A 25,837-nucleotide genomic window follows, 5' to 3' on the forward strand; every position below is an offset into this window, starting at 1 on the left:
ATTATAAACTTGCTGTTTTAATTTGACTGAATGAGAAAAAGGACAGATGGGGTGACTCTAATCTCTAAAGTGTGCGGTGTTTAAAAACAAACTGCTGGAAGAACTCAGCAGGTCAAGCAGCATCTGTGGAGGCAAAGAGGAATGATTGACATTTCAGTTCAAGGCTGTATCTGGACCACATTTTATCATTTTTCAATGCACATAAAATGCTAGAGGAACTCAGCAAATCAGGCAGCGTTTACGGAGAGGAATAAACAACAGATTTCAGACTGAGACTGTTCATCAGGTCTTGGCCCGAAACTTTGACTATTTATTCCCCTCCATAGATACTACCTGACTTGCTGTGTTCTAGTGTTTTCCATGTGTTATTCAAAATTTCCAGCTTCTACACTATTTCTCATATTTAGTCAAGCCTTCTTGGAGGTTTAAGTCCTGATTCAGGAGTCGGCTGTCCTCTTGCCTGTACGGATGCTGCCTGACCCACTGAGTTCTTCCTGCAATTTGTTTTTGATCCAGATTCCGGCAGCTGCAGTCAGGTGCATTTGATCTGCTTTATCGTTGAACCAACCTTTGACCTCTCTCTTTCTTCTGTCCTCAAGCATTCTGGGAATGCACATCTTCGGCTGTAAATTTAGCCTCAAGACTGACGGTGGAGACACTGTTCCTGACAGGAAGAACTTTGACTCACTTCTCTGGGCAATCGTCACGGTATTCCAGGTTAGTGTACGGGACAACACCAGGCCGGTGTTGCAGGCAGGTGGGGAAAGCTGATTGACCAATAGACTGGTACTGGTGGATGTCACAACGCCTTATAGTGCCAGTGATCACTGATCAGGGGTCAATTCCCAACACTGTCTGTAAGAACAACACGAGTGAATCTGCAGATGCTGGAAATAAATAAAAACACAAAATGCTGGCAGAACTCAGCAGGCCAGACAGCATCTATGGGAGGAGGTAGTGACATTTCGGGCCGAAACCCTTCATCAGGAGTGATCACTCCTAATGCTAATGCTAATTTTATTCAACTCACTTACTGAATTGCATTGTACTGCTGCCACAAAGGCAACTAGTTTCATGACATGTGCTGGTAATATCAAAACCTGATTGTCATTCTAATTCTTTATCACCCACTATGGAGGGAATAAAGGCAAAGCCAAGGGCTGGAGGTGTGGTGAGGGTTAAGTTGTCTGGAGATTCAGAGGGCCACAACAGCAGGATGTTGGGATATGAGATGGGTGGGGGGTAGTGTACTGGAGTTGATCTGCAAGCCCAACAACAGAGTTGATGTGTATTGCGTTAGATGAGCTCTAGGAAGCACCAGCAGCTTCAGAATATATGTTGACTCTTTACTGAAGACTAATAATACCGTCAGCTATCTACAGCACAACACTTCAAAGTTCAAAGTACATTTATTATCCAAGTTTGTATACATTATTTAACCTTGAGATTCATCGCCTTACAGGCAGCCACAAAACAAGAAACCCAAGAAATACCTAAGAAATACCCGACTAACACCTAATATGCAGAGAGAAAGAAAAGGAACAAATCATACCAACAATAAAAGTAGGCAAATAGCATTTAGAACGAAAGAGAGTCCTCTGACGCGAAGCAGCCAGAGTAGGCCTACAGCCTCAGCCTCAGTTTAACATGCAGTGGAGTAGATGCTGTGGAGCCTGCTGACATGAAGCCCAGAGCAGCTGGAACAGGCCCACAGCCTCAGCCTCCATTCAGCACATAACAGAGTAAATGTTGCAGAGCTCCGAGCAGCCAGAGCAGGCCCACGACCTCAGGGTCAGTGCAGCGATGAGAAGAGAAAACATCACAGGGCAGCAAGCAGAACTAGCCCAACCCTCATCTCTGGTCCTGATACCCTGCCTTTTCAATCCATCTGGCCCAGCATTTAAATCATCCAAACAGTAGATCATTCCTCAAATCACCTCTATGTTAAATCCACTCATAACTCATTAGTATGTGCTTTCCCTCTTTAATGCAGGTTCGGTATTGTCATTTAAAGTAAAATTGGATAGGTATATGGACAGGAGAGGAATGGAGGGTTATGGGCTGAGTGCAGGTCAGTGGGACTAGGTGAGAGTAAGCGTTTGGCACGGACTAGAAGGGCCGAGATGGCCTGTTTCCGTGCTGTAATTGTTATATGGTTATTAATAAGAGTGCTTCGTGTACTTACAGTCATTACAAATTCAGCCTGTGACTAACTTTCTAAAGTGCTTAAGACTTCTTAACTGTGTTTGAATCTGTAGTGCCGTAGATTTTTTTAAAATGAAGACCCTGGGACATTGTAGGTGACTTGCGTATCTACTCAAAATCAGGTTCACTATCACTGACGTGTGATGTGAAACTTGTTCTTTTGTGGCAGCAGTATAGTGCAAGACGTAAAAATTTACTCTAATTTAAAATAAAAAACATATAATAAAATAAGTAAATAGAGCAAATAATGAGCAAAATATTGAGGGAGTGTTCCTGGACCATTCGGAAATCTTTTCATGGCAGAGGAGAAGAAGCAGTTCCTAAAACTTTGAGTGTTCATCCTCAGGCTTCTGTACCTCCACCCTGATGGGAGGAGGCATGTCCTGGGTGGTGGGGGTCCTAAATAGTGGATGCTGCCTTCCTGGGACACTGCCTTTTGAAGATGACCTTGGTGGTGGGGCGGCTAGTGACCATGATGGAGTTGGCTAGAGCTTACTATCCCTACAGATCTTTCCTAATCCTGTGCATTTGTTTCTTCATTATGAGCCGTGTCGTATGACGTGGGTGATCACGGTATTTCCAAGAACATGATGGTCCTTGGCAAATCTGTTTGCAGATAAATTTATAAATCAAAGTATTGAGTATAAGAGTTGGAATGTTATGGTGAGGCTGTATAAGGCATTGGTGAGGCCGAATTTGGAGTATTGCATGCAGTTTTGGTCACCAAATTACAGAAAGGATATCAATAAGGGTGAAAGACTGCAGAGAAAGTTTACAAGGATGTTGCAGGGACTTGAGTTACAGAGAAAGGCTGAATGGGTTAGGACTTTATTCCCTGGAGCGTAGAAGAATGAGGGGAGATTTGATAGAGGTATATAAAATCATGATGGGTATAGATAGAGTGAATGCAAGCAGGCTTTTTCCACTGAGGCTAGGGGAGAAAAAAAACCAGAGGACATAGGTTAAGGGTGAAGGGGGAAAAGTTTAAAGGGAACATTAAAGGGGGGGCTTCTTCACACAGAGAGTGGTGGGAGTGTGGAATGAGCTGCCAGATGAAGTGGTAAATGCAGGCTCACTTTTGACATTTAAGGAAAACTTGGACAGGTACATGGATGAGAGGTGTGTGGAGGGATATGGTCCAGGTGCAGGTCAGTGGGACTAGGCAGAAAAATGGTTTGGCACAGCCAAGAAGGGCCAAAAGGCCTGTTTCTGTGCTGTAATGTTCTATGGTTCTAAGTGGTTTGCCATTGCCACCTTCTGGGTAGTGTCTTTACAAGACAGGTGACCCCAACCATTATCGATACTCTTCAGAGATTGTCTGCCTGGTGTCAGTGGTCACATAACCAGGACTTGTGATATGAACTGGCTGCTCCCATGGCTTCGTGTGACCCTGATAGTGGGGAGCTAAGTAGGTGTTACACCTTGCCCAAGGGTGATCTGCAGGGAAGGAGCACCTTACTCCTCCTTTGGTAGAGACTTATCTCCACCTAAGTACTAACACCTTCATTTCAGGCGGTGATGTAACCACTCAGAATGCTCTCCACCATACATTAGTAGAAATTTTTTGGAGCCTTTGGTGACATACCAAATCTCCTCAAATTTGTAATCAGCTATAGCCACCCGTGTGCCTTCTTCATGATTGCATCAAGATGGCGGCGCGACGCAGCTTGCAGCAGCCACTCCGGAACTGATTATCTGTTATTAGTGAAGTGGGGTGCTGTGCGCAATCATAATCAATTGAAAACGGACATGGAAGCATGGAGGAACATCGGGAGGTTCCAGGAAGGCCTTCTTCGTTGCTGCTGCTGCTGTGAGGTCCGGGTATCTGCTGGGCCCCCAGTCCTCGGGGTCGTGTTGCCGATGGCGGGGCCGTCTTAATACGCTCGGCAGTGGGTGGAGCTCGGAGAAGCTGTGTCGGAGGGGATGGTCGTTGGCTTGGAGGTTCGACGGACTCAGGTGGCTTTCGGTGTGTGCTGCGTCTGCGAGGCTGGTTTCGACGGAGCTTCTATTGTGTGCTGTGTCTGTGAAGCTGAGTCGGGCGGCGCCTTGGAAGTCCATAGCGGGGGTATTCCCTTCTGTTGCCGGTGTGGGATGGCAAGTCTGTCGGACCCTGGGGACTTGTGGAAACTGTGGTGATTTCTTTTGAACTTACAGTCCTTTAACATCTTGGACTATTTTTACTGTGCCCATAGTCTGTTTTTTTTTAATCAATTATGCTATTGTTTGCACTGTTGTAACAATATGTTGTAATTATGTGGTTTTGTGCAGGTCTTGTAGCTTTAGTTTTTGGTCTTGTTTGCCTGGTGGATTTGGAACTCCTTTTCGGGGAACGCGCTAAGACGGTAGCGCGATATTAATACACAGCAGCCTCTCCGGACTCTGGATTGGGGATTGCCAAATGTTATGTGGATTTTCTAGTGTAGTCTGTTTTGTCATATGCTTTTGTGGGGGAACGTTGTCTCATTTTTTAACTGCATTGCATTTGTGGTTTCTAAATGACAATAAACTGAATCTGAATCTGAATATGTTGGACTCAAGACCAAGGATATAATGTTGAAGCTTTATAAATCTCTTGAGAGGCCTCACAGTATTGTGAGCAGTTATCCCCTTATCCAAGAAAGAATGTGCTGACATTGGAGAGAGTTCAAAAGAGGTTCACAAAAATGATTCAGCTTCTACACATTGGAATTTGGAAGAATGAGGGGTCACCTCATTGAGACCTATTGAATGTTGAAAGGCTTTGATAGAGTAGATATGGAGAGGGTGTTTCCTATGGTGGGCGAGTCTAAGCCCAGAGGACACAGCCTCAGAATAGAAGGAAGTCCTTTTAGAACAGAGGTGAGGAGGAATTTCTTCAGCCAGCAGCTGTGGAGGCCAACTTATTGGTATATTTAAGGCAGAGGTTGATAGATTCTTGATTAGTCAGAGTATTAAAGGGATATGAGGAGAAGGCAAGAGATTGGGGCTGAGAGGGAAAATGGACCAGCCATGCTGAAATGGCGGAGCAGACTTGATGGGCCAAATGGCCTATTTCTGCTCCTATACTGTATGGTCAAGATCTAGGACAGATCCTCAGAGATGTTGACATCCAGGAACTTCCCTCTACTGACCCTGCCATGAGGACTAGTGTGTGTTCTCCTGACTTCCCCTCCTTGAGTCCACAATCAATTCCTTGGTCTTACTGACGATGAGGGCAATGACGTTGTTGCAGCACCACTCAACCAACCACAACTGGAGTAAATCCATCAATCACGTAATTCTCTGACAAGCCTGTTGAGTTTCTTCCTACAATCAATTGGCCAATGTGGATACTCATGACTTCTCTAATTTGAATAAGGTTTTACTTAGCGCCCATGGAGTGGGTAGTGTATCATCGATATCCCACTTCAGCAGCTTCCACTTGCTTGCCACTCTTGGTGCTGTTGCTTTCTTATGATGCTTGGGCTTTTTCTCTCTTTCTCTTCCTGCTGAGTTAGAAGGATACAATTGACCATTTGGCTTTTACCTCACTTGCAGTTCCCTCCACATTTCCTCCCTCCAGGGCTGCGATACACTTGAATGCTCTCAGTACCTGTGACACATCGACAGCTGTGCTAAGGTGACTCCAAAGGTGTTTTGAGATGTTGCACACAGCACTTGAATAAGAAATTAGCTCAACAGTGAATTAGATTCTAGCAACTTTGGCATGCTTGACTCGTCAAAGTTTCTTTGAGAAAGAGTAAATGAGTCTGGGCACTTCGGCTGCACTGTTCTGGGTTAAATAGTCTAGTGGGGGTTCTCATCTTTTTTATGCCATGGACCAATGCCATCAAGCAAGAGGTCTGTGGACGTCAAAGTGTGAACCCTTGGTCTAGGGGAATTAACATAATCGATGCTGTACCTCCATATAAAGCACTTGGACAGGTATGACCAATATTCCCTCGAATTTGTAATACCAGTGTGCGCATAAAATCTTGTGCTGTGTGATTTTTTTTTTACCCAGTGACAACAACATGTGCGCACTGAATAATTTCCTCAATAAGAACAGTATATATATGCCAGTTCTAAAACCTGCAAGCAAATCATCACAAACTCCATGTGTCAACACCGCCTGCATCAGAAACCAAAAAAGGAAATGTGATTGTGTACAATTGTGAAATATACTTAACGTGCCAACGAGGTGGAGGTTGACAAACTTTTGAGTGCAGTTTAAATTCCTTTATGCGCTAGTAGCAAAAGATGTGTGCATGTACACACATGCACAGCTTAGAGGGAATTTTGGATTTGACATGTTAATTTCCTGACTATGTCAATTCCCTGACTATATCATAAGTGTGAAAAATCTACCAACTCTGAGTGCAGTGTAATAATCTATAAGTGATATTGTTTGGAGAATAATGAAACTTACGGCTCTCTCACCTTTCTCTCCCTCCAACTCCCTGCCACTGTGTGCTGGCCCACCCACTCCCCTCCTCAGATCCTGACTCAGGAGGACTGGAATGTCGTGCTTTACAACGGGATGGCTTCCACCTCACCTTGGGCTGCTTTGTACTTCGTTGCACTCATGACATTTGGCAACTACGTGCTCTTCAACCTTTTAGTCGCCATCTTGGTGGAGGGCTTTCAGGCAGAGGTAAGAGGTCGCAGTCCTGTGCTTCTTCACTGCCGTGGAAGGAACTTCCAGATCCCATTCAAGATACTGGGTGGTGGGCTCACTCCTCCTTCCATTTCTCCTGCGTGCTCTAGGCATAAGCCTCCCTTCCTACTTCTCAGAACCATCTGCTACAAAAGTGCCAAGAAGTCCAAAGTTCAGAGTAAATTTTATTATTATTGAGATTCAATAATTTATTATTACTGAGATTCATTTATAATAATATATTATTGTTATTGTTGTTGTTGTTATTATTATTATTATTTTATTTTTATTTTTATTATTGAGATTCATTTTCTTGTGAAGCCACAGTTGGAAGGTTGTGTACAGTTCTGGTCACCCTGTTATAAGAAAGAAGTCATTTAGTTGGAAAGAATGTTGCCAGCCAGAAGTCAAGGACTGAGTTATAGAGCAGGAGGTTGGGCAGGCCAGGAAGTTTTTCATTGGAACTTAGGAGACTGAGGGGGGACCTTATAAAGCTTAATCAAATCATGAGGGGTATAGATAGGGTGAACTCTCACCGCGATTTTTCTCAGCGAAAATCAATCAAAACTAGAAGAGCATACTGTACGTTTAAGGTGAGACAGGAAGGAATTAAAAGGGACACAGGATGCATCATCTTCATGTTCTGGTGGACATGTTGAACAAACTGCCAGAAAGTAGTTAATGTGGGTCCAATAACAAAATTTAAAAGTTACTTGGATAAGTACATTTGTAGGAAATGGTTAGAAGAATATGGACCAACTGGAGGCAAATGGAACTAACTTAGTGGGCACCTTAGTTGGTATGATCCTATGACTCACTGGTTTATAGGGCAATTTGTTCGTTTGTTGTGTGCCATGTCATATGACATGGGCACTCGTAGTCTTGCCATGACCGTGATAGCTCTTGTCCAATTTTGCTCCAGAAGTGGTCGGCCATTGCCTTCTTCTGGCCAGTATTCTGACAAGACAGGTGACCCCAGCCACTATCAATTATCTTCAGAGGTTGTCTGACTGGCATCAGTGGTCACATAAGCGGGACTTGTGATAGCCATTAGCTGGTCATACGGCCATCCACCACCTGCTCTCATGGCTTTGTGTAACCCTGGTCATGGGGGCTAAACAGGTGCTACACTTTGCCCAGGGGTGAGCTGCATGCTAGTGGAGGGAAGGAGTGACTTACACCTCCTTTTGTAGAGACATAGCTCCATCCCACCACCCAAGATAGGGAATTACCAACCTTGATAAGAGCTGAGATGCATTGCTGGGACATGTAAGTTGAACTTTATACTAAAGTTTTTATACTTTATACTAAGCACATCCTTCAGATTGCTTAGCGTCATAGAGAGGTGCATTCTGACCAAGGTGGCAAGACCTTTAATGCCCTTCCTCCCCCCAGTACAGCTACATGTTTAACTTTCCTTCTTGTACCTCCATCTACAGGGGAATGCCAACAAGTGGGACTCTGAGGAAGAACGGACTTCGAATAACTATGAAGACTGTGAGAAGATAAAAGAAATGCAATATTTATCAGGTAACTGACCTTGAACCTCCCCCCTCCCCCCCTTAAATCAGGTGTTTGTGCCTGTGATGGGAGGGCTCGTAATAACTTTGGATAGGAGGAAGGTATTGCCGTGAATGAGAGATTGGTCATCAGAGAAGTAAGTTTGGGTCCCACGCTAGTGTAACAATTTGAGTGATGCCATTACAGTTTGGAGTCATCTGTAAGGAGTCTGTATGAGCCCCCCACCCCCCATGGAATACTTGGGTTTCCTCTGGGTTCTGCAGTTTCGTCCCACAGTCCAAAGACGTACCTGTTAGTAGACTAATTGGTCATTGTAAATTGTCCCATGATTAAGCCAGGGTTAAATCAGGGTGCATCTCGAGTCGGGAAGCACATTCTGCAAGGATGGATGGACCAGAGGATCAGCTAAGGAACTATCTCCTCATGAAGTGAGTTGCTAAGATCAGGTAAGGGTGGTGGAAGTGGATTCATTCAGAACTTTACATTGGTAATTGAATAAATCCTGTATGAATGTGGGGTGGCTAACTCTTTCAAAGAGCTAGCACAGGCACGAGGGGCCAGATGGCCACCTGCGAGATCCTGCATTGACTACGTATGGACCAGACACTGAGATGTCTCAGCTAACACAGCAGCCTGGTTACGAGGCAGATAAACTTCTCAACCTGGGTGGTCCATTCGTTCCAGCCCAAGTTGAGTTTATGGTCAGGTGCGCAAGAAAGGAGAGGGACAGGATTGTTGGCATCAGCATCACAGGCACATAGACTCAGACAGCACAAGCATAAATTGTATCAGATATAGAAGAGAAATTACCTGTCCTGCTCCGTAGGCCTGTTTTGGTGCTGTAATTGTTATATGGTTCTAAAAGACAATGAAAAACCACACGTTAGTACAAAAAAGGCACAACTTGAATCTATGCAAGAGGTCCGATGCTGAAGTTGGTTCAGGGTTGTGCAGGTCAATTCAAGAACCTGATAGCTTGTGCCCTTCCCCGTTGGGATTGGAGCTGGTATACTGATATAATAAAGTTTGGGTGGAGATTCTTCTCTACCAAAGGAGGTGTAAGGTGCTCCTTCCCTCCACTAGCCTGCAGGTGTTACACCCCTGGGCAAGGTGTCGCACCTGCCTAGTCCCCCATCCTGATCAGAGTCATGTGAGGCTATGGGAGCAGGTGGTGGAAGGTCAAGATGGCTACCAGCCTTTTGATTGCTGGTGAGATCACTCTGCTGCTGGAGAGGGGAGACTGCCTCTTGATCATTGGTGGGAGCTGTCTGCTACGGAGTGGGGAGGCAGCCTTTTGATTGCTGTGGCACCACTCTGCTACTGGAGAAGGGAGACTGGTGGCATCGCTCTGTTGCAATAGAGGGAATGGCCTGCTGCTGTACCTGGAGAAGATCACCCAGGTTTTCTGCATTTTGGCTATGGACTTGGACTATAAACCTTTTTCTGCCTTACAGTTTTTTTTCAAATATTCTATGTTTTTCACCTGATCTTTCTCATTTTTTTGTGTGTGTGCAGAAGAGTGGGATTTGGGAGTCGATGTCCCAGTTCCATTTTTGTTCAATTTTTGTGTGGGAAGGAGGGATTTGGGTGTTGATGATTGTGCTGCTGTTCTTTTCTTTCTTGGTTTCGTGGCTATCTGGAAAAGAAGAATTTCAGAGTTCTATACTTTGATAATAAATGAACCTTTGGTCTTATGAGCAGCTGGTGCTCATCGTAAATCCTAGTTATGTGACCACTGACGCCAGGCAGACAATCTCTGAAAAGTATGATAATGACTGGGGTTCCCTGTCTTGTACAGACACTGCCTAGAAGAACATAATGGCAAATCACTTCAGTAGAGAAGTTTGCCAAGGATGGTCATGGTCATGGGTAAGACCATGATTGCCAGCATCGATACAACATGGCAACATAAGTTCCTGAGCAATGTCTAATGCTGGTTTTCCATTTGTTTTTCATGGATACAGAGGTGAAAGCGTGCTCTATTGCAATGACCCCCAATGGGCACTTAGACCTGGCGCCCCAGAACCAATCAATAGGATCAGGAATCATAACCTCATCAAGGACTTCTCTACAGCCGGAAAACTTTCGGAGCTTCACGGGGTCCAGGAAGAGCAGCATGACCTCACTGACAAGGGTCAACTTCGATCAGAAATCACTGGTAAGAATCACATGGCGCATCTGGGCCACACTCAACACAGGGTATTTGAGGTGTGGATGGAGGAGATGATGGGGGTGGTTGTCTCTCCTATTTGAGCAGAAGATGACATACTTGCCAAACAGCTTTTGAGCCATGCTTCACCGGGCAGAACTCTCTTTCTGCTCAATGAGAAGGTTGTGTATTCAAGACCCTTTCCAGAGACTTGAACACAAAAGCATGGGGTCCCAACCTGAGTTCCACGGATCCATCAATTAATGGTAGAGGCCCATGACATAAAAAAGGTTTGGAACCCCTGCTTATAACAATCAGGCTCCTGAACCAGCACGGATAACTTCACTCATCTCAATACTTCAAAAGACTCTACAACTCACATCCTCAGTATTATTTATTTACTTGTTTGACCTTGCATAGATTTTCTATTATTCATTGGTTGTTTGTCAGCAATTGTGTGTGGTTTTACAGCATTTGTTATTGTATTTCTTTGTTCAACTGTAAACGTCTGCAAGAAAATGAATCTCAGGTTAGTATATGGTGACATATATGTACTTTGATAATAAATTTACTTTGAACTATTGAACTTTGTTTCCACTGCTCTTGATAAACTTGGGTATTTCTTCCGTACACTGGCCAATAGTGTGTTAGATTTTGTAACGGCCGGGTCAGGTTTGGAAAATAAATGGGAGTGTGAGGCTCAGCTTGGGTTCGCTTTAGCCAGCCAGGTCACATTTTAATGTTATACCTGAGCTGTGTGTTTGTTAGCCGTGAATCTGATGACAAGTCTTGTTCACTGACGTCCTTTTAAGAAAACGTTCTACAATCCTTACCTGGTCTGGGGCTTGGGGCTCCACCCTCAGAGGAATGTAGAAATACTTAATTGCCCTCTAAAATTAGATGCTATCCTACCAAGAAGTGACTCACCATCCCCTGGGAGAGTGATAAGAGAGGGAAATTAATGTTGGCCCAAACACAACAAGCAATGAAACACACTGATTGTTGCTTTCAATCATTGCTCTGGAATTTTATACCATTTAAGTACTGAGATTTGGGCACTTTCCATTTTTGACTCCCTGAGGTTATCCACCAGATCTGTTGTGGCATGGGTGAGAAATGTGCACCTCTTTTTCAAATTAACAGAGCAGATGACACCCTCCTGTTAAAGAATCCAGCCATCCCCCACCTCCCTCGCTCATTTTCCTCTTTCGCTGTGATATTTAGGTCAGTTTTCATATTGATTGCCTTATCTTAAAATGTAGAAGAGTACCGCACAGACCGCCTTATCAGAGTTCCAGATTGCAGCAGTGTACTGACCCAAGACCATCCTCAACATCCCTCTGAGGATTTCCTCTTCCCTAGATCCTTCCAGGGAATTTCATAGAGCATAGAATATTTACTTATTTATTTATTGACCTACAGCATGGAGTGGGCTTTCCTGATCCTTTGAGCCTCACCACACAGCAAAAAACAAACTTAATCCTAGCCTAATCAATTTACAAATGGTACATCTTTGGAATGTGGGAGGAAACCAGAGCACTTGGAAGAAACCCATGTGGGCACAGGGAGAATGTACAAACTACTTACAGGCAGTGACGGGAATTGAACCCAGGTCATCTTTACTGTAAAGCATTGTGTGAACCACTATGCTACCGTGCCAGCTACGATATTACAGCATGGTACTGACCCTTCAGCCCAAGATGTTGCCCCAGCCTTTTAACCCCATCCAAGATCAATCTAACCCTTTCCTCCCACATAGCCCTCCATTTTTCTATTGCCTGTGTGCCTATCTAAGGGTTTCTTAAATGTCCCTGATGTATCTGCCATCACCACTACCCCTGATAGGCATCCCACGCAGTTACCACTCTGTGTTTTAAAAACTCTGCCTCTGACATCCTCCTCCCAAGACTTATGCCTCCTTTTATTAGTCATTTCTGCCCTGGGAAAAAGCCTCTGGCTGTCCACTCGATTAATGCCTCTTATCATTTTATACACCTCTATCGAGTCACCTCTCATCCTCCTTCACTTCAAAGAGAAAAACCCCAGCTTGTTCAACCTTTTCTCATAAGACATGCTCTCTAATCCAGGCAGCATCCTGGTAAACCTCCACTGCAGCCTCTCTAAAGTATTGTGCAACTGTGGCATTCATTTCTATCTTGTACACTAAAGTTGGAATGCAAGTATAGCGACAACTGGCTCCACACTGCTATCTGCTTGGAGGGACTCCATTTCTCTGTAGATGCTGCCTTATCTGCTATTGCACTCGAAGCATTTTACTTTCCTATTCCAGCATTTACAATTTTTTTGCTTCATGGTCCCTCAGGAACTTGCTCAAAAAGTTTACTTCAGTTTCATAACTACTAGTCCAGAGAAGGTCTTTGTAACAGTGACCTGGAGAATTAGTACCATTGCAGATAACTGAACATTATCTGTTGAATTAGGTTTCTGTCACAACACTCTGTTTGTTCTGCACGTCCTTTCCCTTATACATAAAACCTTCTCACATCTCTCCCTTTCCTTTTCCCGAAGAAGTTTAACGGGCATGAAACATTGTTTCTTTTTCAGGGAGATTTTAAAATAAAGCTCGATACCAGTCTTCAAGTGGGGAATCTTTTATTTTGGCAGGATATCATGGAGAGTCCACCTGGGTGGAACTCTGGGTTACAGGGAAATCAGTTTGTGTTTATATCTAGTAGCAGACAAGTGAGGGAAACTAGCCCCCTGCCCCCATTAGCAAGACAAAGAGTTCATTAATGTTTTTCTCATGATTTGTGGCTTATCAGTCCACCCCGTTACTTATTTGTGCAGCAGTGATCTCGCTTGAAGGAGTATTAATGGTCAGCAAAATGATCTTTGTTATGTAGACTTGCAACTTTATTGTGAATACGCATGATGTCCACAAGGTCACAAAGCTTTAGCAGCACACAGCACTTTTAATCCTATATTTGAAATGTCTTCCACATTCTTTTACCACAGATGCTGCCTAACTGTTCGAGTTTTTTTTTGCTTAAGAAAGCTATTGATCTCTACCTTGAGTGAAGTCAGTGACTGAGCCCACAGGACCTTCTCAGGTGGAGAATCCTCTGACTGTGGATGTTTTCTGCACATCCCAGTCCTAAGTGGTTACCCTTTACTTTCTTTGAAACAATGGAAACTAGTTCTTCCACAGGAAGAATGTTCTCCCTGCATTTTACCCGATGAGCCCTGTAAAAATTGTGTATGTTTCACTGAGTTTGCCTCTCATTCTTTTGGACTTAGAAAATGCGTGGAGACACGAGAGAACTTAGATGCCGCTGTTCAAAGCAACTAGCAACCTGCTGGGTGAAGCATAGATTCAAAGAGTACTACAGCATGGAAGTAGGCCTTTTGGCCCATCTAGTCCATGCCAACCTCAGACTGAGAATCAGGTTTATCAACCTGGTCTTCTGTCTAGTTCCACCTGTCTGCACTCAGACCATATCCCTCCACACCTCTCTTATTCATGCGCCTATTCAAACTTCTCTTAAATGTTACAATTAAACCCACATCTACCACTTCCATGGGCAGCTCGTTCTGCACTCGCTCCACCCTCAGAGTGAAAAATCTTCTTCAGCATGTCCACCTTAAATCTTTCCCCTCTCAACTTAAACCCCATACCCTCTAGTTTCAGACTCTGTTACCCTGGGGAAAAATCTGTGACAATCCACCTTTTCCATGCCCCTCATGATTTTATAAGCCTGTCCTCTTTAAATCTTTCCAGTCACAACTTAACCCTATGCCCTCTAGCTTTAGATTCTGCTGTTCAGGGAATAAACCTGTGACGATCCACCTTATACACACTGCTCAGGTCACACATCAGCCTCCTACCCTCCAGGGGAGAGAGTTCCAGCCAATCCAATCTCCTCCTTACAACTCAAGCTGGCAATATCCTTGAGGGTCTATTCTGCTCCCTATACACCTTGATTCCATCCTAACTGCACACCGACCATCTCGTTGTACTGTCAGAACATGATGTCCCATCTCTTGTTCACATTGCGTTGACCCATGAAGGCAACCTCTCCATACACCTTTTTCACTGCTGACTACCTGTTTCACCCCAGGTGATGTACACAGGATAGATGTTCAGAGAGTATTTCCCTGAGTGGGAGAATGTAGAAGTAGAGGGCGGAGCCTCTAGGAGTTGCCCATTGAAGAATGAAATAAGGAGGAACTTATTCGTGTAGTAAAATTTGTGGAATTATCTATTTGAGTAAAATCTATGAAAGTGGCACTGAACAAAGTTCAAATTTCAAAGTAAATTTATTCTCAAAATAAGTATATGTCACCATATACAACCCTGAGATTCACTTTCTTGCAGGCATTCAGTATTACAAAGAACATATTCAAGGTGAATAGCCAGAATCTTTTACCTCAGGTCACAGAGTCTAAAGGGTTTAAAGTTCAAAGTTCAAAAGTTTAAAGGGAATTTATTATCAAAGCGCATATACGTCACTGTATAAGTCCCTGAGATTCATTTACTTGCAGGCATTCATTGTAAATACAAGAAACGCAATAGAAACAATGAAAGACTGCGCCCAACAGGGTGGTCAAACAGCCAGAGATCAAAAGAAACCCACTGTGTAAATACAAAAAGAAATAAATATAATAACAAATAAGCAATAAATATTGGGAGTATGAGATGAAGGGTCCTTGAAAGTGAGTCCGTGTGTAGTGAGACATTTCAGTGATGGGGCAAGTGAAATTGAGTGAGGTTATCCCCTCTGGTTCAAGAGCCTGATGGCTGAGGGGTAATAGCTGTTCCTGAATCTGGTGATATGTGAGTCCTAAGGAAGCTGAGGCACTGCCCTGATTTCTTTGTAAACAATTCAGTGATGGGGTGAGTAAAGTTGAGTGAAGTTATCCCCTCTGGTTCAAGAGCCTGATGGCTGAGGGGTAGTAAGTGTTGCTGAACCTGGTGGTGTGGTCCTTGATAATGGTCACTGCTTTCCTGAGACAGCACAGGAAAGTTTAAAGTTTAAAAGCCTTTAAATATGGGTTTCAAGCAAGAGAGGAGAAAGGGCACTGAGGTGCAAATTTTCTCACACAGAGAGTGATGGTGTATGGAATGAACCACAATAGGAAGTGATAGAGGTGACTACAATTACAGTGTTTGGACAGGTAGGGAAGCTTTAGAGGGATATTAACCAATGCAGGTCAATGGGAGCAGCTCCATTAAGCAAATTTGTTTTTTTCTGGCTCTATGAGACATGGGAATTCAAGGCTTTCTAAGAACAGACAGGAAAATGATGGTGAAGCCCAGCTCAGATTAACCACGACCTCACCGAACGACAAGGCAAGCTCAAGAGGCAGAAGGACCTATTCCAGCTCCTACTTCTCACATTGTAAAAGCCACAAATAATGACATCAATCATGCATATATACAAGTGCTTCCAAAGATGCCACAGTCTGGCTCCACACATTTTACAGTGGATGATTCGATTAACGGGATTTCTGTTTATAATGAGTTTGAGGCTGGGGGTGTTGCATGGGCGAGTTAAACAAATTATTGCCATTTATCATTCTTAAATACTGTGAGAATTTATCACTCTGGGTACTTAACAGTTAAGAGTACTTACCTCGATGAATGCTTATTTTTGATGGTACTTAGAGTCAACGTACTCATGTGCGGCTTAAACCCTCTATTAACCCAATTTAATGCATTTGGAATGTGGGATGAGAGCTTAAAATTTCAACTAAATTCTCAGCTCAACTGTGAGCCATCTCCCAATCTGCCAGCTGAGAGTTTAGTTGAAATTCTGACCATGTAGGAGCAGAATTATGCCCTTCGGAGCCAGATTCAAATTTAACCATAAGACCATAAGATATAGGAGCAGAATTAGGCCATTCGGCCCATCAAATCTACAATGAATTATGGCTAATTTTATTTTTGGCCCCTTTCTCCCAGCTTCTCTCAACTATCAACCCCCCTCCTCACCTTACCAATCAAGAACCATTCCCTAACAAATGTAATGAATACCTTGTGTGTTTGGAAACTGATGTGTTGCCCATTTTAGGCTCCTTGGCGCCAACAAGGTGTCTACAGCTTAGCTCATGGATCACCTCACTCCCCATGTTGGAAAAGGGAGAGGTCACCCCCCCCCCCCCCATTGGGGCTGATGGAAGGAGTAATACTGGAGCTGTTGGACAGTGGGATCCTGTTCAGCATGTGACGCACACCCTAGCCAAACAGCCTGATGTCACTTACACGACCAAGAAGTGAAAGAAAGAGGGAACTTGACATTATGAGGACGTCTGGAGGCACTTCAACCAAGTGGGAATGGAACAGTGTAGATTCAACATTCCACAACCAGGGAAACCAAATTAAAGACTGAAGACAGTAACCACCAAACCTTCTCCTGATCTTAACCTACAGCGTTCCACAGGCAGGGAAGATTACATACACATAGCGGCCACTTTATTAGTTACACTAGTCCACTTTCTTGTTAATGCTGTATCTAATCAGCCAATCAAGTGGCTGAAATTCAATGCACAAATACATGCAGACATGGTCAAGAGGCTCAGTTGCTGTTCAGACCAAACTTCAGAATGGGGAAGAAATGTGGTCTGAGTGACTCTGACCGTGCAATGATTATTGGTGCCAGATGGGGTGGTCTGAGTATCTCGGAAACCGTTGATCTCCTTGAATTTTCACGCACAACTGTCCCGAGAGTTTGCAGAGAGCGGTGCCGAAACAGAAGACATCCAGTGAGCGTCATTTCTGAGGGCAAAAATGCCTCGTTATTGTGAGAGGTCAGAGGAGAATGGCCAGACTGGTTCAAGCTGACAAGAAGGCGACACTAACTCAAATAACCACACGTTACAACAGTGATGTGCAGAAAAGCATCTCTGAACATACCACACATCAAACTTTGAAGTAGATGGGCTACAGCAGCAGAAGACCATGAGCATACAGTCTACCTTTGCTCATACAGATGGATTATAACAAGGGGCAGAACTCCATGGGAATTATTCCAGGGGAATTAGCAGGAATTGGTAGGCTAAGTGCCCACTGCAAATTGCCCCTAGAGCAGTGTCCAGGGATATGGAATCCAGAATTGGTAGTTGTGGGTTCGATTTCAACTTTTAAGAGAAGTTTGGATAAGTACGTGGTAAGAACGAGGTATAAAGGGCTATGATCTAGGTGCAGGTAATAACACGAGACAGAATAATAGTTTGGCACAGACGAGATAGGCTGAATGGCCTGTTTCTGTGATGTAGTACTCTATAACTTTATGTGGGATGTTGATGGAAATCAGGGAAGAAAAAAAATGGGATTACAGTGACATTATTGTGAAAAGATACTTTAAGATCAGCACAGACTCAGTGCCCAGAGGGTTAGTTCTGTGCTGTGCAAATCTACAACTATAATTCTCTAAGTTAAAGACTTGATTTTCTAAGTAACATTCATCTTTCAGATTTTTCAAAGCTCTTCACTGTCTATGAAATACTGCCTGAAGCTTGGACACTTCTGTGTTCTGGGAAAAGTAGCAGCCAAGTTCAACACAACGAGCTCCCACAAACAGTCATGCTAACATGACCAGATGCTCAGTCTTCCTTGTAGAAACGTGACCTTAGTTTAATGGGTCACCAGGGAGACCGAACCTCCAGTATTGCAGCACATCCTCAGTACTGTCCCTCTGACGGTGAGACACTCTCAATACGGTCCCTCTGACAGTGAGACACTCTCAGTACTGTCCCTCTGACAGTGAGACACTCCCTCAGTACTGTCCCTCTGACGGTGTGACACTCCCTCAGTACTGTCCCTCTGTCGGTGAGACACTCCCTCAGTACTGTCCCTCTGACAGTGAGACACTCCCTCAGTACCGTCCCTCTGACAGTGAGACACTCCCTCAGTACTGTCCCTCTGACAGTGTGACACTCCCTCAGTACCGTCCCTCTGACAGTGAGACACTCCCTCAGTACCGTCCCTCTGACAGTGAGACACTCCCTCAGTACTGTCCCTTTGATGGTGAGACACTCCCTCAGTACTGTCCCTCTGATGGTGAGACACTCCCTCAGTCCTGTCCCTCTGACAGTGAGACACTCCCTCAGTACTGTCCCTCTGACAGTGAAACACTCCCTCAGTCCTGTCCCTCTGACAGTGAGACACTCCCTCGGTACTGTCCCTCTGACAGTGTGACACTCCCTCAGTACTGTCCCTCTGACAGTGAGACACTCCCTCAGTACTGTCCCTCTGACGGTGTGACACTCCCTCAGTACCGTCCCTCTGACAGTGAGACACTCCCTCAGTACTGTCCCTCTGACGGTGAGACACTCCCTCAGTACTGTCCCTCTGACAGTGTGACACTCCCTCAGTACAGTCCCTCTGACGGTGAGACACTCCCTCGGTACTGTCCCTCTGACAGTGAGGATCTCCCTCAGTACTGTCCCTCTGACAGAGACACTCCCTCAGTACTGTCCCTCTGACAGTGAGGATGTCCCTCAGTACTGTCCCTCTGACAGTGAGACACTCCCTCAGTACTGTCCCTCTGACAGTGAGGATCTCCCTCAATACTGTCCCTCTGACGGTGTGACACTCCCTCAGTACTGTCCCTCTGATGGTGAGACACTCCCTCAGTACTGTCCCTCTGACAGTGAGACACTCCCTCAGTACCGTCCCCCTGACAGTGAGGCACTCCCTCAGTACTGTCCCTCTGATGGTGAGACACTCCCTCAGTACTGTCCCTCTGATGGTGACACTCCCTCAGTCCTGTCCCTCTGGCAGTGAGACACTCCCTCAGTACTGTCCCTCTGACAGTGAGACACTCCCTCAGTACTGTCCCTCTGACAGTGAGGATCTCCCTCAGTACTGTCCCTCTGACAGAGACACTCCCTCAGTACTGTCCCTCTGACAGTGAGGATGTCCCTCAGTACTGTCCCTCTGACAGTGAGACACTCCCTCAGTACTGTCCCTCTGACAGTGAGACACTCCCTCAGTACTGTCCCTCTGACAGTGAGGATCTCCCTCAGTACTGTCCCTCTGACGGTGTGACACTCCCTCAGTACTGTCCCTCTGATGGTGAGACACTCCCTCAGTACCGTCCCCCTGACAGTGAGGCACTCCCTCAGTACTGTCCCTCTGATGGTGAGACACTCCCTCAGTACTGTCCCTCTGATGGTGAGACACTCCCTCAGTACCGTCCCCCTGACAGTGAGGCACTCCCTCAGTACTGTCCCTCTGATGGTGAGACACTCCCTCAGTACTGTCCCTCTGATGGTGACACTCCCTCAGTCCTGTCCCTCTGGCAGTGAGACACTCCCTCAGTACTGTCCCTCTGACAGTGAGACACTCCCTCAGTACTGTCCCTCTGCCAGTGTGACACTCCTTCAGTGCTGTCCCTCTGACAGTGAAACACTCCCTCAGTCCTGTCCCTCTGACAGTGAGACACTCCCTCGGTACTGTCCCTCTGACAGTGTGACACTCCTTCAGTGCTGTCCCTCTGACAGTGAAACACTCCCTCAGTCCTGTCCCTCTGACAGTGAGACACTCCCTCGGTACCGTCCCCCTGACAGTGAGGCACTCCCTCAGTGCTGCCCCGCTGACAGTGTGACATTCCCTCAGTACTGTCCCTCTGACGGTGAGGCACTCCCTCAGTGCTGCCCTGCTGACACCCTCTATATCTGAACCCACTGGTGTAACCTTCCTGTCAACGGTACTTCTCCGGGTTTTAGCGGGTGTGAATGCACTGGTGTTATGGGTCTGAGGTGCATCATCCTTTCCCTGTTCCTATACCAGCCACTGAACGCTGTGTTCTTTTCCCAGCCAAGCCTGCGGAGCTCACACTACCTCCCGTGGAGCAGTCGGAGGGCCAGCTGGAATAGCGTGGGCCGCGCCTCAAGCCTGAAGCGGAACCTCCATTCCGGCGAGCACGAGTCGCTGCTCTCCTCCGAGGGCCGTAAGACCTCCTCTGGCGACCCCGACGACCTCCGGGCCGAGGCGGTCAACGGCTCGAGCCTGGTGCATCGCCGGGCCCTCTCCCTGGACACCAAGGGTTCCAGCGACCTGCCCGAACTACTGCAGGTGCCCATCATGCAGGCCTCGGCGAGGAAGAACAGCCTGGCCACTGTCACCGTCGACCACCGAGGCTCAAACGGAAAAGGCCCCCATGTTGTGAAGGAGATCTTCCCCAAGATGAACAACAGGAAGGAGAGGAGCGTTTACGATGAGGAGATCGACTATGTAAGTTCTCTTGGAGTTCTGTTTGGAGTCGAGAAAGAAGTTGGCCTGGCTCATTTGCTGAAACCCTTTCCAGAGCTGACTTTGACTAAACCTTTAAATGCAGTTTTTAGAAGTCTAACGTAGAATACTAGAGCACAGTGTGGCCACAATGTTATCTTCTTCTTAAGCCCATTACCACTATGGTGGCATAGGCTGCTTGCAGCAGTTCACCATAGTCCTCTATCCTGAGCCGAACATTGATCAGCTCCGTGGCCCCTGCTATCTCCACAGGGGAGAGAAAAACCAGGGGACATGGGTTAAGGGTGAAGGAGGAAAAGTTTAAAGGGAACATTTGGTAGGGGGGGCTTCTTCACACAGTGGGTGGTGGGAGTGTGGAATGAGCTGCCAGATGAAGTGGTGAATGCGGGCTCACTTTTAACACTTAAGAAAATCTTGGACAGGTACATGGATGAGGTGTGTGGAGGGATATGGGCCAGGTGCAGGTCTGTGTGACGAGGCAGAAAAATGGTTCGGCACAGCCAAGAAGGGCCAAAAGGCCTGTTTCTGTGCTGTAATGTCCCATGGTTCTAAGGTGTCACACATCTTGTAGGCCAAGATCCTTCCTCTTCTGGGAATGAGGGTTTTGGAGCTTCTGTTGGTATTTCTGTAGTTCTGGGATTCTAAGCCCCAGGCCCAACCCTCCCCCTTTCACAGCTGGGCTTGGGACCGTCCATGGCAGAGTTTCCGCAATGTTTCGCTGACCTTTTAATCTACTCCAAGATAGCTCTCCATTGTTCTGTCATCCATGTGCCTATCTAAGAGGTTGCAAATGCTTCTAATATATCTAATATATGCATCAACCACCACACCTGGCAGAGTGCTTCACGTATCCAGTACTCTCTGTATAAAGAACCTACCTCTGATATTCACCCTATACCTCCCCCTATCACCTTAAAATTATGCCCCCCCCCCCCCTCAAATTAGCCATTTCCATCCTGGGACGAAGTCAGTAGCTATCTACTCGATATTTGCCTCTATTCATCTTGTACACCTCGATCAAGTCACTTCTCATCTTTCTTACTTTGGTCATGAGTAATGTGTGAAACTTGGAATCTTTTTCCCTTGTATTTCTCAATGCCTGGGTTACGTATCATAAGACTAAGATATAAGAGCAAATTAGGCCATTTGGCCCATCGAGTCTGCTCTGCCATTCCATCATGTCTGATTCATTATTCCCCTCAGCACCACTCTCCTGACTTCTCCCTGTAACCTGTGATGCCCTCACCAATCAAGAATCAATCAACTTCCGCTTTAAATACACCCAATGACTTGGCCTCTACAGCCATTTGTGGAAATGAATTCCACAGATTCATCGCCCTCTGGCTAAAGAAATTCCTCCTCATCTCAATTCTAAGACAATGCCCTTGTAGTCCCAAGCTTTGCCCTCTAGTCCTAGTGTCCCCCACTATAGCAAAGAACCTTTCCACGACCTCTCTGTCCAGTCCTTTCAATATTCAATAGGTTTCAATGAGATCCACACCCCCCCCCCCCCGCCTCTCCCCATTCTTCTGAACTCCAGTGAGGAGAGGTTCAGAGCCGTCAAACACTCCTTTTCATTCCCGGGATCATTCTCGAGGGCCTCCTCCGGACCCTCTCCAATGCCAACACTTCCTTTCTCTGATAAGGGGCCCAAAACTGTTCGCAGTACTCCAAAGCAACAGACACAAAATGCTGGAGGAGCTCAGCAGGGCAGGCAGCATCTGTGGAAATGAATAAACGGTTGCGTTTAGGGCCGAGACCCTTCTTCAGGGCTGGAAAGGAAGGGGGAAGATGCCAGAACAAAAAAGGTGGGTGGAGGGGAAGGAGGCTGGCTTTCAGTGTGCTCTAACCCATGCCTGTTGAAGCCTCAGCATTTCATCCTTTATCCGGCTTTACGGTGGCGCATGAACAGTTCCCACATTCAGGCATGCCGCCTGCTTTACAGGTCTGGTGTTCCAGTGGTCTCTGTGACTGATCTGGATTAGAACTCAAATCTCACCACAGCAACTGAGGAAATTTAATTAAGTACATCTGAATAAAAGCCTGGTAACAAGTTGTTAAATACCTGTCTGATATTCTGATATCCTGCCGAGTGTTATATGTGAGTCCTGAGCTCAAGGCATTGACTCAGTGGCCTGAGAACCTGCAGCACAATAATGTTACAGGATGTGAGCACGATGTTATTGAAAACTGTTATTACAGCACACCCTACAGGTGTTAATAATATTACAGCTAATCTGATTGGCGTTTATTTATTTTATTTATTTCGAGATAAGGCGCGGAAGAGGCCCAGCAACCCCAGACAACTCGATTTAACCCTGACCTAGCCGCAGGACAGATTTATTTAGGTACAGCTCAGAATAAGCCCACCTGGACCTTCGAGTCGTGCTGCCCGGCAACCCCCAATTTAACCCTAGCCTAACCACAGGACAACTTACAATGACCACTTAACCTACCTGGGAGGAAACCAGAGCACCCAGAGGAAACTCACGTGGTCACGGGGAGAACATACAAGCTCCTTGCAGACGATACAGGATAAACCGTTCTGGCCCTTTGAGCCACGCGCCTCCCAGCAACCCTCGATTTAACCCTCGCCTAATCACAGGACAATTTACAATGACCGGTATGTCTTTAGACTGTGGGAGGAGACCGGAGCACGCGGAGCAAACCACGGAAAGGATGTACAGAGGCTTCTTACAGAGGTTAACTCTGAAATCTAACTCCCTGAGCTGTAATAGTGTAGCACTAGTTGGGTGCTTATATTATTGTGATGCCTACATTTTCTTATCTAAACAAGATATCCTATAATTAAGTATTTGTTATATTCAGTGAAGTGCAATTCTGAAGAGGTCTGTGATGCTTCTGTCCAGTACATAACGAATAACACCATGAAAATACATTGACAGTGCCACAAATATGACATTACAGTAAAAGCAGACCAAAGGTCTCTGCTATTGATCTGAAAATACGATTATATCTGAAATGGAAGTCAGTATATTCCTGAGTTAAAGAGCTAGTTTCAGTAATAGTGGTCAGACAGCCATTTAAAAATGCATTTGGTTCAGTTATATATTTTTGACGGGATTAAGCTGTTGTCCAGGACACCAGAGATTCTGCAGGTGCAGGAAATCCTGAACCACACACACACACACCCCCACCCCTCACTCACTGGAGGAGCTCAGCTGTCGACGCTTCATCAGGACTGGAAAGGAAGGGGGGGAAGAAGCCAGAATAATAAAGTAGGGAGAGGGGAGGCTGTGCAAGATAGAAGGTGACAGGTGAAGCCAGGTGTGTGGAGGGGAGGATGAAGTAAGAAGGTGGGGGGTGATTGGTGGAAAAGGCGATGTGCTGGAGACGAGAGTGGACCATGGGAGAGAGGGAAGGAGGAGGGGAGCAGATGAGGAGAAGAGGAGAGGTAAGAGGGGAGCCAGAGTGGGGAATGGAAGGAAGAGGAAAGTGTGTATGTGTTAACTCTTCTCAGGCTTCTAGTTGGGTACAGGTATCGTTTATAACCAACGTTTTGATGACAAACTCTGCCACCTTCTTCAGGGAAAGCACATATTTGTGTATGTGTTGCTCTTATCCAGTCTGGTTTATATGTGATTCCATACCCCTCCAAGATGATTGAATCTTATTGGTCATCCTAAACGGTAATCCAGCAAGCTGTTTGCTTCTGAGAAAATTCCATTAATGGATTTAAAATATATTACATGTGTTATTCTAGGAGTAAATAATTTGCATCTATATACTGGTCATTGACAGATTAATCAGTTAGCTGGAATTAAGAGCTATTCTGGTGCTGTTGTCTCTCTGACTGACATAGTCTCAGGTGACTTGCTAAATACTTAACCTTGTAACATATGCTTAAAAACTAAATAAATCTATTGGGAAGCAATCTAAAAATACCTTGAGAACATTTTGCTTAAACCAACTGTATGAATTTATAAATATAATGTTAATGAAGGTTGATGAGTTTCAAAGGGAAATAGTTCTTTCTAATAAGCACCTGTCTAGATAGCAAATAGACTTCCAAATTGATCAGACTAGCAGCAGCTTGTACTGATACAGACCCCACTCGAGAGACTGCAGCCCCACGGATCAGTTAATCAGTCGGGGCTCTTTGATTATTTGCAAGGTGCAAGTACAGTAAAAGCCTTGGATCTGAATGATACCTCGAGGTAAGGCAGTGGGAGTGAAATGCATTAACCTGGGACTTCCGATGTGGAGCATCACTGAAGTAGGAATTACAGCAAGCCAATAAAGCAGCCAATATAATCAATGTGCAAGGTTCAACGGTCAACATTATTCAGCATTTACACTCGGGCCACTTTATTAGGTATGGAATAAAGGGGCCACTGAGTGAAGGTCCATTGTCTTCTGCTATTGTAGCCCATCCACTTCAACATTTGTTGTGCTGTGCATTCAGAGATGCTCCTCTGCACATCACAGTTGTGACACATGGTTGAGTTAATGTCATCTACCTGTCAGCTTGAACCAGTCTGGCGAATCTCCTCTGATCTGTCTCATTAACAAGGCATTTTCACCCAAAGTGCCCCTCACTGGATTTTCTTTTGTTTTTTGCACCATTTTCTATAAATTCTAGACAGTGTTTGTGATAATTACAGCAGTTTCTGAAATACTCAAACCACCCCAAATGACACCAACAATCATTCCACAGTCAGATCACATTTTTTCCCCATTCCGATGTTTGGTCTGGACAGCAACTGAACCTCTTGACCATCTGCTTTTAGGCAATGAGTTGCTGCCACATGATTGACTGATAAGGTATTTGCTTTTATATCACCACATATGCCAGTGATAATAAGTCTGATTCTGATTCTAATGGGCAGACATACAGATGAACCCAACAAAGTGGTCACTGAATATACATTTACATTTACTAGGAATTTGCTGTGATATGTTGGCATGACAGGCACCAAAAATCAGATGTTTAAGACCATTTGTGATTTATAAACAGAACCTGATTAGGTAACCAGAGACCACAGACCTGAGATGGGCCGGTTCTGTCTTGAAGCGATCGATAACTCTATGACCCTAAAGTGTTTTCATCTTGCATTGGCACAAGGTGAAATCATCATTACCACGTCAAGGTGATTTGAGTTTTGAATGC

General features: G+C 45.3%; 1 protein-coding gene across 1 annotated transcript in view; it reads left to right on the forward strand.

The window, feature by feature from the left end:
* Positions 1–25,837, forward strand: part of cacna1ia (calcium voltage-gated channel subunit alpha1 Ia) — a 589,581-nt gene that overhangs the window by 421,842 nt on the left and 141,902 nt on the right. The window contains exons 12-16 of the mRNA XM_059953562.1: positions 600–717; positions 6,662–6,817; positions 8,260–8,350; positions 10,306–10,499; positions 20,272–20,688. Coding sequence (XP_059809545.1) covers positions 600–717; positions 6,662–6,817; positions 8,260–8,350; positions 10,306–10,499; positions 20,272–20,688 — 976 coding nt within the window. The remainder of the gene's footprint in view (positions 1–599; positions 718–6,661; positions 6,818–8,259; positions 8,351–10,305; positions 10,500–20,271; positions 20,689–25,837) is intronic.

This window comes from Hypanus sabinus, chromosome 29 (assembly GCF_030144855.1).
Source record: "Hypanus sabinus isolate sHypSab1 chromosome 29, sHypSab1.hap1, whole genome shotgun sequence".
Lineage (NCBI taxonomy): Eukaryota > Metazoa > Chordata > Chondrichthyes > Myliobatiformes > Dasyatidae > Hypanus > Hypanus sabinus.